We start from the raw sequence: 16,961 nt of genomic DNA on the forward strand, positions 1-16,961 counted from the left end.
AGCTTGATGTCAAAATCAATTTGTCAAAACCTGACCAATTTTTAGAGGTGTAAACTCTAAACTCCCAGAATTCCTCATCCAGGAATAACTGGGAGTCCACCCATCTCAAAATTACCAAGGCTCTAAAGCATTGGTTTAGAATAGTTAACTGCAAGTGGTTTTATTCTATTGTAATACTAATAGCAATAAACGAGCAACGACAACTAAAATATGGAAGTAATTTTAATTGTATGTTTGAGATAAGGGATCCAGTATCTTCATTTTATCTCAATCTAATTTATCTCCAGGATTGGTATGACAACAGAATGGACCACTTTCAAGCATTAATTTCTGAAGATGGTTGAGAATATGGTAAAGTGGAAAACAAAGCAAACAATTCAGCCCCCAATGTTATGTTTCTTCCTGGCCAATCAGACCTAAGATACATTGAATAAAATGAGATTTCCTCTAAGATAAGTGTGCATAGAAGTACAGTCCTTTATAACTTCTTTTCCTTTCTTTCTTCCTTCTCATCTTCTCCCTCCCCTTTTTACCCCCTTGTGTCTCTACTAATTCTCTCTTCTGTATTTCCCTCTTCTGTTGCTTTCTGATTTTATACTTACTTTTCACTCTATTTTTTTTGGAGTTGTTTTTCCCAATCTTAAACTTTCCATTCTCTTTCCCCCCCTTTCCTTTTTTTCCCCCATCTAAGATTACTTGTTCATTAAAGATGGCTTCTTCTTTATTGCAGTCTTCTTGTTCTGCAGGCATTTCTTGTTGTTTCTCATAATTCCAAATCTCCATTTCTAAAAACTGAAATACAAAGGCAAAAAAGAACCTCTCCCTTCTTGTGCATCTTCTTCATATTTTTTAAGTTCCATTTTCAGTTCTTCTAAAAGTGGAGCCATTTTAAACAGTTTTAAACAACCACCCAATTGATTTTAGACATTCAAATACAATAACCAAAAATCCAGAAATTATCAAGTAATCCAAATAGTCCCGAGTTATATCTTCTTATTTCTTTTTCCACTTTCTCTTCCTGGGGTTTTTGTTGCGATATTTCAGTTAGAATATATCTTTTGGAAGTTTTGTTGAGATTTTGCTGTAAGTTCGTATTAATTCCAGGCAGTCTCCTCCCTTCCAGATCCTGCCCTTTTATTCTTTTTCTCTCCTTTCCTGTTTTCAAAAGCTTTTAATTATCCAGAAACCTTTATTATCCCTTTGACTTTTTATTTTCAGCATTAAATGCCTATTAATGTCAAAGTGGATTTTTTTCCAATTTCTTGCTTAAGTCTCTTAGCTGTCAGTATAGGAAAAGGAGAAAAAAAAACCAAATATTTTCCCCTTTCTCTCTCCTTCACAGCTTAAAAATCTTCTTAGGGAACAATGTTATTGTTTTTTTTTAATAGTTTCAATTCCAGGGTACCTTATTTGTTGCTTTTGCTGTTTGACCCGGTCAACCAAAACTTTCTCTTCTTATCTTCCTCCTGCACATTCTTTTCCAGTCAAGTTCTTCTTTGTGGTGGCCATTTCTGACCACCGCTACAGCCGCCTTCGGGAAAGGGAGTAATGGCCAGCTGGGGAGGAGAGATGTGGCTCTCCTCAACCCTGCAGGCAGTCTCCGCCTCTTCACCACCTCTACAGGGTGGCTTAGCCCCAAAACCAGCCAGCTCGGGGTGCTCCAGCGGCGAGCACAGATCGAAGCCTCGCAGAGACGAGGTTTCAGTCTGTCGCCAAAGAAGCTCAAACCGGAAGTCGGCAACTGGCTCATATTTATGACAGTTGCAATGTCCTGGGGTCATAAGATCAGCTTTTGCAAACTTCTGACAGGCAAGGTCAATCTTTGGAGAATCCCGATTCACTTAACAACCATGTTACTAACTAAACAAATGCAACAACTGTGGCAAGGAAAGAATGGGGAAAACTCACTTAACAAATGTTTCAGCAACATATATCTTGGGCTCAATTGCTGTTGTAATCTGATTTACAGTTAAATTTAGTTAACATTAAAAACAGTTAATATTGTATGATTATTCTCTGGTTATCTATCATCCCCCTGATCATATTAATTCTGAAGGTTGAAATCTACATGTCTAAAAGTGGCCAAGATTGAGAAACATTGACTTAAACAAGTAAACTGTGCTAATACTGGTCAAAAAAAGTGCCCTCCCCTATTGGAAGTATGGTCTGACTTTTAACATACCTCCATTCCTGATCTTGCAAACTCACGCATGTCCTCCATTCCACACGAGTCGCACATATTGAGTTCTCACAACCCCTCACAAGGAGATCAGAGAACTACAACAGGAATGGGCAAGGTGAGTCTATTTTAACCTTTATTTTATTCTATTTTATTTATTTCATTCATTCATCATTGCTTAGCATCTTTCTTGAGTCCGGCAGGTTTGTCCAGAGAATTCTTCAAAGCCAGGGAAAAACTCCAGGCAGTGCAGTAATTCCTAACAGTTGGAACAATTCATGAGTGGAATGAGATGCCTCCAAAAGTGGGTGCTCCATCACTGGAGGCATTGGATTAGATTAACAGAGTTGGAAGGGACCTTGTAGGTCATCTACTCCAAGCCCCTCCAACCCACAAGTCTTAAAGTTGACAAGGGTGGAGACCCCTGGTATAAAGGGTTTACAATAGTGGCGAATATCTCTGTAGCTCGGATGTAGGATGAGAGGGAATGTTTCGGAAGGAGGGAGACTCACATTATTGCCTTTTTACACACACACACACACACACACACACACACACACACAACCTTTTGGTCCCCCACCCACCCTCCACACCCCCAGATTTCATGCCAAAGGAAAGGATGCTTTCAAGGCTCCCCAATGTCATCTTATTTGGTCTTGAAGACACCAACAAATCAGTTGATATCACCAAAGTTCTTAATATAATAAGCAACTCAAATACAACAAACATCTCTCCTGAAGATATCATTGAAATAACCAGAGATGGCCCTGAGTCCAAATACAATGATGGCTTGGTGGCCCCAAAATTTTGTAGAGTTGTTTACAAAAATGAGTCCAGCAAACGCATATTCGTGCATACAAAAAACACCATTGCAAAAAACAATCCCAACCACAAAAAACTTCTCTCAAGACCAGACTTATCCATACTGAAAAGAATCTGCTCCCGTGAATTCTGCACAGAACTCAAAAAACGTCTAGACAATGGAGAAAAGGACCTGTACATTGACTACCATGCTGATTCAGTGGTACATGACAAACTACTCCTAAAACTAAAATCTTATGGTATCTCTGGACACCTGCATAACTGGATAGAAGCATTCCTGTCAAACAGACAACAACTGGTCAAAATTGGGAGTATCCTATCAAATTCTGTACCTGTCAATAGTGGTGTCCCCCAAGGCAGTGTTCTAGGATCAACTCTCTTCATACTCTACATAAATGACCTCTGTGATCATATTAAGAGCAACTGCGTTCTCTTCGCTGATGATGTAAAGCTATTCAACACCACAGACAATACTGCTACCCTTCAAAAAGACCTTGACTATGTATCAGAATGGTCAAGCAAATGGCAACTTCAAATCTCAACAAATAAATGCTCTGTCCTACTTATTGGCAAAAAGAAAATCAGAAAATAAAATACAGGGTGAATAGTCAACACCTTGTTGATGATCCAAACTCTGTCAAGGATCTTGGAGTACTCATCTCTAATGATCTAAGTGCTAGAGCCCACTGTAACTACATAGCCAAAAAGGCATTAAGAGTTGTTAACCTAATCTTACGTAGCTTTTTCTCTGGTCACTAATAACTAGAGCATACAAAACATTTGCTAGACCAATACTCAAATACAGCTCATCAGTCTGGAACCCACATTATGTATCTGATATTAGCACAGTTGAGAAAGTCCAGAAATATTTCACAAGAGTTCTCCACTCCTCTACTAGTTGCAGAATACCTTATGCCACCAGACTCGAAATTCTAGACCTAGAAAATCAAGAACTACGCCGCCTTCAGTCCGATCTAAGTATAGAATATAAAATCATACATTGCAATGTCCTACCTGTCAATGAAGACTTCAACCATAACAATACAAGAGCAAACAATAGATACAAACTCAAGGTTAACCGCACCAAACTTGATTGCAGGAAATACGACTTCAGCAACAGAGTGGTCAATGTCTGGAATACTCTACCTGATTCTGTGGTTTCTTCCCCAAACCTCAAAAACTTTAACCTGAGACTGTCTACTATTGACCTCACCCCTTTGCTAGGAGGTCTATAGGGGGCGTGCATAAGCGCACCAACATGCCTACTGTCCCTGTCCTATTGTTTCTTTTATTTTTCTTATATGTATCTGATGAAAGGAAAAAGAAGCCTTGCCCTTTTGTGTAGGCAAAGTTCTCTCCTTTTGTGGATTCAAATTTCCCGGCTGGGAGAAATGGAAAACGATTTGGTCAGCTGCGTTGAAAGTCAGAATCAGTTTATTAATAGGAAGGCAGGTAAAAAAAATCTCACAGCGTTTTTAGGATTAATCTAATCTTGTGAATAGAGAATCTCTTTTTTATACCCTTCAGATCCTTTGATTTTGTGAGCGTGAAACTTTGAAGTCTTTGATTGGTGTGTGGGTGATGAGTTCCTGTCTCTTCCTGGGATCTTGGAAATTGTTTTATAGAAGCTGTTTGTTGCATTAGGTTGCAATATCCCGAGTTTCCTGTTACGCCTCTTGATTTGCTTTTCACAAGTTTTATAGCTTGCCATCCATTTGATTTCTATGGGAAAGGATCTTAGCTAGTTTGTAGGGTTTTTTTTTCCTCTGAATCTCATGCCTGTCATTTTCTCCTTCCTTTGTTGTGAAAAGTAAGCTGGCTCCAGCTATTTTAACAGCCCTACTTGACAAAGGGTGCGGTGGTGGGGGCTGATGGAGCTGACCCTGCTTGTGTTTTCACCTCTTCCTTTCTTCTAATCTTTTCCTAGAAGACAGGGGAATCACAACTTCCAACATACCCATGTATTCATAACTATCTGTTTACTTATACCTATTATCTTGTAAGCAATTGACAAACCCAACCCAACCCCAAAACCAACCAAACCAAACACAACCCAACTCAACCCAACCCCAACCCCAACCCCAACCAAATCAAACCTAAACCAAACCAAAACCAAACCAAACCAAACCAAACCCAAACCCAAACAACCCAACCCAAACCAACCCAACCAAACCAAACCAAATCAACCCAAACCAAACCAAATCAAACCAAACCCAAACCAACCCAAACCAAACCCAACCCAACCCAACCCAACCCAAACCCAACCCAACCCAAACCCAACCCAAATGAAACCCAACCCAAATGAAACCCAAACCAAACCCAAACCCAAACCCAACCCAACCCAACCCAACCCAACCCAACCCAAACCCAACCCAACCCAAACCAAACAAACCAAACCAAACCAAAAAAAAAAAAAGATCTGCCGCGCATCTCCCCGCCGGCGCCGCAATGGTTAAACGGGCCAGCGAGCTCGGTCGCTTAGAGAGACAGGAAACGTGGAGCAAAAAGGGGGGGCGGGGGGGACGACGGTGATCGCCCCCCCCCCCTCGCATCCCTGCACCTTCCTGTCCCACCGTGCCGGGGGTGGGTCCGGCCACCGGCCGTGGGAAGAAAGGGGGAAAAAAGGCTCGCCGAGCTCCGGTGCGTCGGGAGGGAGGGAGGCGCTTTCCGAGAGCGCAAAGCGCAAGCGACGAGGGGCGTGTAGGGCGGGCGGACACCATTGCGCGTGGGGATGGGGTGTGGGGGGGCGATCGCTTGCAAGCGGGGGAGGGTGGCTTTCTCCCCTTGCGAGCCCACGCAGCTCCCCCCACCCTACCCTTCCCCCACCGCAACTTGGAGGGGAAAAACGCTTTGGCTTTCTTTTTCTAAAGCTGCCCCATCCTGTTTGCAAAGGTCGATGCTGATCCCGCCCCAAAAAAGAGGGCTTTGCTTTTGGTCACGGATTGGGCGGGGAGGCGTGAGGCCGAAGGAACCCTTGGTTGAGGTGGGTGGGCTTTGAAAGCTCTTTCGTGAGGTGCTAATATTCCCCTAGAGATAACGCTGCAGTGATAAGATTTTTCAGCCATCCTTTGTTGACTTAGATTCAGTTTGTTTCCGAACAGAGCTGGAAGGGACCTTGGAGGTCGTCTAGTCCAGCCCATTGCTCAACCAGGAGTAGTTCCCCCCTCTAGTCTAGAGAAAAGGAGGACTTGGAGGTGGAGGGACATGATCAAAGTATTTGAGAGGCTGCCACAGAGAGGAGGGGGTCAATTGAATTTTCCAAAGCACCAGAAGGCAGGGCGAGAAACAATGGACGGAAACTAAGCAACCTGGAATTAAGGAGAAACTTCCTAAGAGAAATGTCTATGGAGATTTATCAGTCACCCGGGTCCTAGTTGTCCCAAAGGGGCTTCTTTTTTTGTGTTTTTTTTTCCCAAGAGGCAGATGGACTTTCCGGGTTTTTCTTTTGAAGACTTTCGCTTCTCATCCAAGAAACTTCTTCATCCTAACAGAAGCTTCCTAACAGTCAGGACCACTAACCAGTGGAACTGTCAGCTTTGGAAGCCATATTGTGACCCCACACGGCCACATTTTTGAGCCTGGGAAAATGGGAGGGGGCAAGTTCTTGGAGTGGTTGCGGTTAGACATAATAACATTCTTTTTCTAAGTCAAGGTCATGTTATTTTGCACCTGGGTGAGGGGATGTCTCCAGTTGGGACGGATGGTGATTGGGGCATGTGATGCGATGCTGGGTGCAAGGGGGTGGATTTGTAATTTTTTTACTTATTGACTTTCAGATTCGGGATTCCCCAGATGTGCCAGTTTGCTATCCAAATGAAACAAAACTTTTGAGAAGATGTTTGTCTCTGAGTTATTGTTTGGAGTGGAACACTGACAGGACCAGCTTGTCATAAGAAGTTGTAGGTGCTAGTATGATTCAATTGCTTATTGTACCCTATGACTGTTATTAAGTGTTGTACCTTATGATTCTTGACGAATGTATCTTTTCTTTTATGTACACTGAGAGCATTTGCACCTAGACAAATTCTTTGTGTGTCCAATCATACCTGGCCAATAAAAAATTGTATTCATCCCTGGAGGTTTTGAAGAAAAGACTGGACAGCCCACTTGTCTGAAATGGTATAGGATCCCCTTGAACGAGGGCTGGACTAGAAGACCTCCAAGGTTCCTTCCAGCTCTATTCTGATTCATTTCAGACAAGTGGCTCTCTTCTTCAAAAATCTCCAGTGATGAAGCACCCACAACTTCTGAAGGCAAAGCTATTCCACTGGTTAATTGTCCTCACTGTTAGGAAGTTTCTCCTTGATTCCAGGTTGGTTCTGATTTGCATCCCATCTTTCGTGTAGGAGCTTAAAGCCATTAATATCCCTTGTACCCTCCTTCTTATTTTTCCCCACAACAACACTGTGAGGTAGGTTAAATTGGGAGAGAGGGATTGGCTCAGAGTGCCCCGCCCCAGCAGCTTCTGTGGTAGATGGGTGGAACTAGGGCCTGAATCCTTCGCATCCCGGACATAAACTGTTTCAACTCCTTCCCTCAAAACGATGCTATATAGACCACTGCACACCAGAACAACCAGACACAAGGACAGTTTTTTCCCCCCGAATGCCATTACTCTGCTAAACAAATAATTCCCTCAACACTGTCCAACTCTTTACAAAGTCTGCACTACTATTACTGTTAATCTTCTCATCACTCCTTATCACCCATCCCTTCCCACTTGTGACTGTATGACTGTAACTTTTTCGCTTGTATCCTTACAATTTATACGGACTGTCTCCTAGTATGATTTGATTGCTTAATTTGTACCCTATGACCATTATTAGGTTTTGTGCGGGATGATTCTTGATGAATGTATCTTTTCTTTTATGTACGCTGAGAGCATTTGCACCAAGACAAATTCCTTGTGTGTCCAATCACACTTGACCAATAAAAGAATTCTGTTCTATTCTAATTCTAATCTCCCTACACCAATTCAGCACGTACATACTGGAGATGGAGAGAAAGGGAGGGAGGGACATATTGTGTATACAGGTAGCTCTTGACTTACAACCATTCATTTAGTGACTGTTTTAAAGTTACAACAGTACTTTAAAGAGGGACTTTTGACCGTTTTGCACACTTATGACCGTTGCCGACACAAGAACAAAATTCAGTTGCTGGGAAATTGGGTCATATTTATGACGGTTGCAGTGTCCCACAGTCACGTTGATCCGCTTTTGCGACTTCTGACAAGCAAAGTTAACGGGGAAACCAGCTTCATTCAACATCCGTGTTACTAATCTAACAATTGAAGTGATTCACTCTACATTGTAAAATGAGGCAAAACTCACTTTAACAACTGTCCTGCTTAGCACAGAAATGTTGGGCTCATAATTGTGGTCGGAAGTCGAGGACCACCTGTATGTACAATATGCCTCTATGTGTTTTATTTTGAACTGATGAAGGTTGGATATTTTTTTTTCCCCAGCAGGCCGGGGTAGAAATGGAGAATCGGGGACCAGTACGAAAAGTTCCAAGAGGACGGAAAAATTCTCATCCCGTTCAGCTCGGAGCCATCCAAGACTTCTCGGTTGGACTAGATTCCCGGTTTATTAAGCAGGAACCAGAAGAAAATTCCCAGCAGCCTTGGGATGTTCAGTGGCAGGATTTCCTGAAGGAAATGCAACCCTCTTGTTCTGGGCAGAAACGCACTCGGCTACCCAATCCTGCCCGGTCCGGGGACAATTCCCAATCCTCGTTTAAAGAAACGGCTGATTTGAGTCAGAGGCCAGGGAGAAGGAGCCTAACCCGGCTTCTGCCAGGCCCCATCCAAGATTGCCAAGACTTAATGTCCTCAGGGAGAGTGAAGGAAGAAATTTTGGAGGGGAAGAAACCCCTGCCTCCGAAACGGAGCGACAGCGGTTCAGGCACTTCCGCTACCTGGAAGCCGAAGGGCCCAAGGAAAGTTTCTTCCAGTTGCAGGAACTCTGCTGGCAGTGGTTGGAGCCCGAGAGACGCACCAAGAAGCAGATTCTGGACCTGATAGTGCTGGAGCAATTCCTGGCCATTTTGCCCGCAGAGATGCAGGGCTGGATCAAGGAGGGCAAGCCAGGGAGCTGTGCCCAGACGGTGGCCCTGGCAGAGGATTACTTTCTGAGGGTGCAAGAGGCTGATAGACTGCCAGAGAAGGTAAGCACAGCCCTCTTCCTCACCTGAAGGCAGCTGGAGATAAAACCAACAGCAGTGTAAACTCTGCGATCTGAGGTGAATGTTGCTAGATCTGTTTACTGAACTATTCGTCGTGGTGGCGCAGTGGTTAGAGTGCAGTACTGCAGGCTACTTCTGCTGACTGCCGGCTGCCTGCAATTTGGCAGATCGAATCCCACCAGGCTCAAGGTTGACTCAGCCTTCCATCCTTCCGAGGTGGGTAAAACGAGGACCCAGATTATTGGGTGCAATATGCTGACTCTGTAAACTGCTTAGAGAGGGCTGTAAAGCACCGTGAAGCAGTATATAAGTCCTAGTGCTACTGCTGGTCCTTGCTTTTCCTGCCTAAAAGGAAATTGGCCTTAAATTACCTGGGGTTCAGTTCAAACGTTACCCGTAAAGAATATTTGTAGCTCAGGGTTGATATGAGGGGGTCCTTGGAGTTCTCTGAGCTTGCTTATTATGTTGCAGGCGTTTTATTACCCAAACTAGATAATTTCACCTCTCTGACAGGGCAAGACACCAGAATATAAACTGAGTGTCAGCCCTGGGTTGTGCAGGGCTGCCATTCTGGTGTGTGTGTGTGTGTGTGTGTGTGCGTAAATCATGTCTTAACTAGAGGTAAAGTCAGCCAGCCATGATCAAAACAAACTGTAGCTCAGACCCGGAGCCTGTGAAAATTATGCTTCCATTGAAACTTTGTTCCTGTTTCAGGTGTCCTGTCCGGGGGAAGAAGTCACTGTTCTTAATTCTTCTAAATCAAAGCAGTTTCCATCTGAAGCAGTGAATCATCTCTCTGCAGAGGCAGAAGAAGAGAGTGATGAAGAGGCCAGTTATTTAGGTAAGAGATAAGGTCTTGTCCTTCTTTTTTTTCTTCTTTCCAACCCCAAAGAACATTTGAAAGAAGTGACAGGTAGCCCTTGACTTAAAAACATTTTGTTTAGTCTCCATTCCAAGTTACAACAGCACTGAAAAAAGTGACTTATGGCCATTTTTCACACTTGCAACCTGTTCTAACCGAGGCTTCCTGAGACCATAATTAAGCACATGTTTTAGTCCAAACAACTCTTGTTTTAGTTCAGCGCTGGGAATTATGTTCATTCCCAGCCTGTAATGAGTCCCAAATAGTCCCTCGAGATAAGCACCCACCTTTATATCCTTTGAATGGCTGCCAACAACTAAAGTGCCAAATTAGCTGTAAAAAAAAACCCAACCGAAGTACCAAGTCCACACAGAGCTTCAAAGTTTAATCCGAGCAGAGCAAACAACTTTCAAAGGTTTCTCTACCTTTGCACTTCCTTTATACCTTTAGGGGAGGAGGAATCACCTCCCAGCCTTACTCCCGAGTCACCCCTTTTGTCTTAGCTGCTCTCGCCTTCCAGCAGCTCTGCGCACACGCGCACTGAGAACAGACTCCGCTTGTTCCTCTGCCTCGCTGCTGACAGATTCCGAAGGCTCCCGAGTCAGCACCCCACTCCCAGATGGTCCTGGCCCCCATCTCTGCATTGGATGCAGGACCCTCATTTGAGTCCTCCCCAGACTCCTGGACTGGTCCCCGTTTTTCCCCATTGTCCAATTCAACTGCCATCTGCACAGGCTGCTGGTGAACCACAACACAACCATTGCAGCATCCCACAGATTCACATGATCAAAATTCGGACGCTTGGCAACTGACTCATATTTATGACAGTTGCAATATCTCAGTGGGGGTGTGGGGGTGTCATGTGATCCCCTTTTGTGACCTGACAAATAAAACTCAACGTGGAAGCCAGATTCACTGACCAACCGTATTACTAACTTAACTGCAGTGATTTTTCTCTTGGGTCACTATTCCTAGTTACGTTTAATTTATAATTATTGCAAGTTCAGTACGATTGAACGGGTTCAGAAGTATTTCACGAGAAAAGTCTTGCACTCTTCTCTGTACACAATATAATTCCCTATGCTACTGGGTTCGAAATTCTCGGTTTGGATAACTTAGAACTGCGTCACTTGCAGCCAGACCTAGATATTGCATACAAAATTATATGTAGTAATGTTTTACCTGTAAATGGCTTTTTTTTGTTTTAATTGCAGTAATATGCGTGCTAACAACCACTTTAAACTCAATGTAAATTGTTCGAAACTTGACTGTCAAAAAATACAATTTCTGTAATAGAGTTGTCAAAGTCTGTTCAGTTGTTTCAGCTACAAATTTTCAGTTTCAGTCACGAATTGACTTCCGTGCACCTTACATCATACTTAAGTGGTTAGTAGAGGCGTCCATAAGTGCGCTGACGCGCCTATCGTCCCTGTCATTGTATTTTTATTCTTTTATTCTTGTTCTCATTTTTGTTTGACAAATTCTAATAAATAACTTTAGTAGGGCTATGTTTGGTAAACAAGAGCTTTTAGCGTTTATGCTTTGTATAATGCCTTGCCTTAGAAGGGCTGGTTACTGCCAGTCATCAGGCTAAACCAGTGGTCAGCAACTAGAAACCCATAAGCCACATGCAGCCCATTTGCAAACCTTTCCACTGCTAAATTGGAAGCAGGGAAACAACTAACTTTCAGCAATTCAGCTTTTGCAGATGTTTGAAACCATGAACGGTGAATCAAGATTGATCTGAGAGGCGCAACATTTATTTTTCCAACATTGAATTCCCCCAAAGTGTGCAGTTGGAATTGAGGCTGGGGTTTCTTACTCAACACCCTTCACATCACCCCACTCTTTAAAAAAATAATAATAATGAGCAAAAAACAATCCCCATGTCATCCTATAACGCCAGCAGCAGCCCTCTGGCTAGTAGTCGGTCTGGTTTCTAACTCAAATATATTTTTATTTATCTGTTTTTAATTAATCAAATTTATGCAGCTGCCCATCTCCCTGATAGGGGACTCTGGACCGTGAACAAGAGTAAATAAAACAGCCAATATAAAACTGATATAAAAAAAATCTAAAAATCAGAACAATAAATAGCATAAAAATGGCTCCCTTGGACAGATCTGGGATCCCCTGGGAGCCCTGGCCTGGCAGGTCTTGAGGGCCTTGCAAATGAACAAAAGAGGGCCAATCCAATTTTAGGGGACAGGATGTTCCATATAGTAGGTGCTTCAGCAGCGAAGGCACCTCTCCTGGGACCCACCAAATGTAGGATCTGGCCGACAGTACCCGCAGCATGGCTTCTCTGCATGATCGGGCTGATGTAACTGGCCCTCAGATAATATCTCCCTTAGAGAGTGGGATGTGTTGGGTCCTTAGGGATGCTGTGTTTCTAGCTAAATATGAAGCTGTATTTATTCTGTTAACTATAGAATAAGCAGCCTGATGTCAGGCCCCAAGAACCCAGAATGACCCACGGAGTTACTTCTGTGTAGTTTCTCTATTGTTTTTCACCGACAGACAGAATCTTGCCAGACTATCAGCATAACTATAGATATAATCTGTGAACTGCTAGAGAGGGACTGTTTTAGTCCTCTTCCTGCCTACCAGACATTCCAAGGTCTGATGTCTCTGGGCAACAATTCCTCCTGGAAACAAGGAGAAACTTTCTGACAGTGAGAACAATCAACTAATGGAACAGAAGTTGCCCTCGGAAGTTGTGGGAGCGCCATCAGTTGGGATTTTCAAGAAGCGATTGGACTGCCATTTGTCAGAAATGATGTAGGGTCTCCCGCTTGGGTGGGGGGGTTGGACTAGATGACTTACAAGGTCCCTTCCAACTCTGATTATCCGTAATCTATCCTCCCTCCTGAGACACCAGACAACATTCCACCACATCAGATTATGTCAGCCCCACGAGATAGACCAGACCAGAAAATCAATATCACAGCAAGGCTAAGACTAAGTGTATTGAGATTGGCTATAGTAACAGAATCCTGCAAGTCTGATTATGCTGTACATAATCCCCATTCTTACATACCTGTGAATTAGGGAGGTGTCTAAGCAGCTTTTGAATGTTGCGTGGACTTTAGGTAACTGCTGTTGCATTTCTTCATCAAGGTCATTTTATTTACGCTCCCCTAGTCACGATTCTCCTATTTGTACCTCCAGGCAATGACCAAGGTTACGAAAACGAGGAGGAGAACTTCCCCTTTGAAAGGCACCCACAAGTAGGCATCAGTGGACTGTCCTTGGCAAGACTCCATGGGAAATTATATCAGGTCTGTGGACTGGAAAAGATGGCAGGAAGTGAGCCCCACCAAGAAATCCACCAGGAAAACCAATCGGGGATCCCAGCTTTTTTTCATGAGGAAAGCTTACGAGAAAACACCTTCCAGCCGGGACGCCAGAAGGGAAAGAGGACGAATACAGGTCCCGCCAGTTGGGGGACAGTTCTAAACCGTGGTTTCGAATTCCCTCCAAACCGGAAAATGCAGAAACTCTACACGTGCACCTACTGCGGGAAGGTCTCTAATAACAGTGCGCATATGATCATCCATGAGAGGACTCACACAGGCGAGAAGCCGTACAAGTGCTCGGAGTGTGGGAAGTGCTTCAGTACAAACTGCAACCTGATGAAACACACCCGGGTGCACACGGGGGAGAAGCCCTACCAGTGTCCCGAGTGTGGCAGGAGCTTCAGCGACAAGGCCTCGCTCATCGTGCACGAGAGGACCCACACCGGAGAAAAGCCGTACGAGTGTCCGGAGTGCGGGAAAAGCTTCACCTCAAGCTCCAACCTCATCACCCACAAGCGGGTGCACACCGGGGAGAAGCCCTACAAGTGTTCCGAGTGCGGGCAGAGTTTCGTTCACCGGCCACAACTGGTTATCCACATCCGGACGCACACCGGAGAAAAGCCGTACGAGTGTCCGGAGTGCGGGAAAAGCTTCAACCAGAAAGCCGATCTCATCATCCACCGGCGCATCCACACCGGGGAGAAGCCGTACGAGTGTCCTGAGTGTGGGAAAAGCTTCATCTCGAGCTCTTACCTTCGTAAGCATGAGCGGCTACACACGGAGAAGAAAGCGCCCCCGGGCGAAGAAAGCCACCGGTGCGGCTATTGCAGGAAGAGCTTCATCAGCCGATCCAAGCTTCTCATCCACGAGAGGACCCACACGGGAGAGAAGCCCTTCGAGTGCGCCGACTGCGGGAAGAGCTTCAGCACCAGCTCCAACTTGGTTAACCACAAGAGGGTCCACACGGGCGAGAAGCCGTACCTGTGTTCCGATTGCGGGCAGAAATTCAGCACGAACTCAAACCTAGTCAATCACCAGCGGGTTCACACGGGAGAAAAGCCGTACAAATGCGCTGACTGCGGTCAGAATTTCGGTCATAAAGCTTCTCTCCGGAGGCACAAGAGAATCCACTCCAGGGAAGCCACCAGATGTCTGCTTGGAACGGGGGCGAAATGTTAAAATCAAACTTATAGCCACGTGGAAAGTTGCCTTATGCTACGATAGACTCCTGGCCCATTGAGTCAGCATCACTCTGAAGAAACCATTCATGGACAGGTGTCATTCGCTGCCCTACTTGGAGAGATCAAACATAGGACCCGATACATGCCCAGCCTGTCCTATGCTTCTGATCTGGGATCCATCAGCTGCATTTCCAGATGTTATTGGAAAATTCCCCAATAGGATGAGAAGGCAGTAGCCACAAAGGCATGCAATCTCTGAGCTGCACTTCTTCTGCACACGCTTACTTGAAGACAAATGAAGTGGGGCTCTACCAAGTCCCCAATTTGGTTGCAGGAATCCCAGAAATCACCCAGGGCTCCGTTAAATCCAGCAAAAGACTTTGGTGTCTTTTTCTAACATCTATGTTCTACTCGAATGGTCCACCAAGACGGGTCGCCAAACTTTTGGACCTCAGGGACACCAAACTCATAATTTTAAATCCCGCAGACCAGACCCTGGGAAAATCCCCCAAAAAGGTCTGCAGGAAAATTCCCCATCCCGTTTTCCTACCGATCGATCATTCTTTATTTGGGATCGCAGGATACTGTCTCCCGCTCTGTTCTCAGGGGGAGAGAGAGACTTTTGGCTTCATGCAAGGAAAGCAGCAGATGCAGCAGAAATTTTTCTTTCTCTTCCCCAAACTTCACCAGAATGGCTCAGCCTCTTGGAACAGGATCCCTTGCAGGGTCTCAAAGACTCATTTCTGGTGGAGTTTGGGGGAGAGAAAGACAGACTTTTGCTGCTTTCCTTGCGTGAGCCAAAAGCAGAAGAAGAAAGAAGCAGCCTGGTGGCCAGGCAAGATACGTGGGGCGAGTGGACAAGTTCTCTCCCTCCACCCTTTCTCCCCACCTCCCCTCACTACCTCGTGTTGTTCGCAATGCAAGCGACACAAGCCTTGTGTTCCCACAGGCCGTGTGGGGGCAGCACAGCCTTCTGTTCCTGTGCAGCCTGGATTAATTGCTTTGGGGGGCGTGCTTTGAGGGTGACATTTCTCTCCGGGCCACCAAAACTTTCTCACGGACCTCCAGTGGTCCCCAGCCCATTGGTTGGCAACCACTGTACCGAGCGGTTTGGGTCGCTCCTGGTCTATTACACTGAATAGGGACGTATTAGAATTTATTATACAATGGAGTTGGGGTCTAGATTCCTTCAGGGGTTGGAATTGAGGGGGAGCTTGGGTTAGCTTCTTAGGAAGTTTAGAAACAATTGAGAAATATTCCTTGATAAGGAAGCACCATTTGCAATGTGTTAGCAATACTGTTGTGGTGGAATGAAGTCTGGAGTCCCAAGAGGGAGGGGCTATTCCCAGATGGCAAAAGAGCAGCGGAGCTTGGAACGTCTGGTAGGCGGGAAGAGGGCTAAGATGGCCCCTCCCCAGCAATTCACAGAGTACAGATAGTGTCAGGTTTCCAAGTGATGAAATCCATTTAAAAAGAAAAGAGCAAAGTCCATCTTCCAAAAAATTTCTTTTATTTAGGAAAACATCAAATGGGCAAACTCTGTTGTAATTCCGGATCTGACACAACCCGGAAGTATACCACATAATATTGGAAGTTAGAAACAGCCCCCCAAAGTCACATTCTCCAATAGGAGTAAATCAACGTTTCCTGGTGTCATCAATCTCCACCTCCAGGTCTCAGCAGAGTCAGCTTTTGTTCCCACGGGAAGGAGAACCACCTGGCCTAAACAACTCTCTCTCTCCTTAGGAATGTGGCAAGCCCAAAACCCTTTCCCCCATAACCAGCAAAGAGAAAGAAAGAAAAGGAACATATAATAAGCTTCACGCCAAGGCGAAGGACGTCAAACAGCAGTCCCCCTGACTTCCATGAAGTGTTTCCGTTGTGGGCCGCAAGTGCATCGCTCATCAGAGTGCTTAGCACAAGCACCAATACCTCAAGTGAGGTACACCGGCTCCCTTAAAGGGAAAAAGGCACCAAGAAAACCTCCAAGCTTCCAACCATTCGCTTAGTGATCATTAAAAGTTACCACGGTGACTTATGACCGTTTTTCACTCGTATGGCCATAGCAGCATCCCCATGGTCACATGATTAAAATTCAGCTGCTTGGCAGCTGACTCATACTTATGACGGTTGCAGTATCCCAGGGTTGTTTGGCAAGCAGAGTCAATGGGGAAGGCCAGATTTCACTTTACCACCAACTTACTAACTTTAACAACTTGCAGTGATTCACTTAATAACTGGCAAGAAAGGTTATAAAATAGGGCAGAAATTCATTTCACAAGTGTCTAGCTCAGCAACGGTAATTTGGGGCTCCATTGTGAGTGTAAGTCAAGGACTACCTGTATATCTATAGTTATGCAGATAGTAGCTTTAATCTAGCAAGAGTCTGTCCATAGGTGAACAACAACAAGGAAAATAGAATAGAATAG

General features: G+C 44.8%; 1 protein-coding gene across 1 annotated transcript; it reads left to right on the forward strand.

Moving 5' to 3' along the window:
- The first annotated feature begins 5,531 nt into the window (after positions 1-5,531).
- LOC148126518 (uncharacterized) lies at positions 5,532-16,652 on the forward strand. The gene is given in 6 exon segments (XM_087927961.1): positions 5,532-5,641; positions 6,778-6,900; positions 8,472-8,865; positions 8,868-9,172; positions 9,905-10,031; positions 13,224-16,652. Coding segments are annotated over 4 exon segments (2,118 nt in total). The 5' UTR covers positions 5,532-5,641; positions 6,778-6,900; positions 8,472-8,486; the 3' UTR covers positions 14,531-16,652.
- The last annotated feature ends 309 nt before the right edge of the window (positions 16,653-16,961 follow it).

The sequence above is a fragment of the Pseudonaja textilis genome, chromosome 2 (genome assembly GCF_049901715.1).
Source record: "Pseudonaja textilis isolate UNSWEBS1 chromosome 2, rPseTex1.2, whole genome shotgun sequence".
Lineage (NCBI taxonomy): Eukaryota > Metazoa > Chordata > Lepidosauria > Squamata > Elapidae > Pseudonaja > Pseudonaja textilis.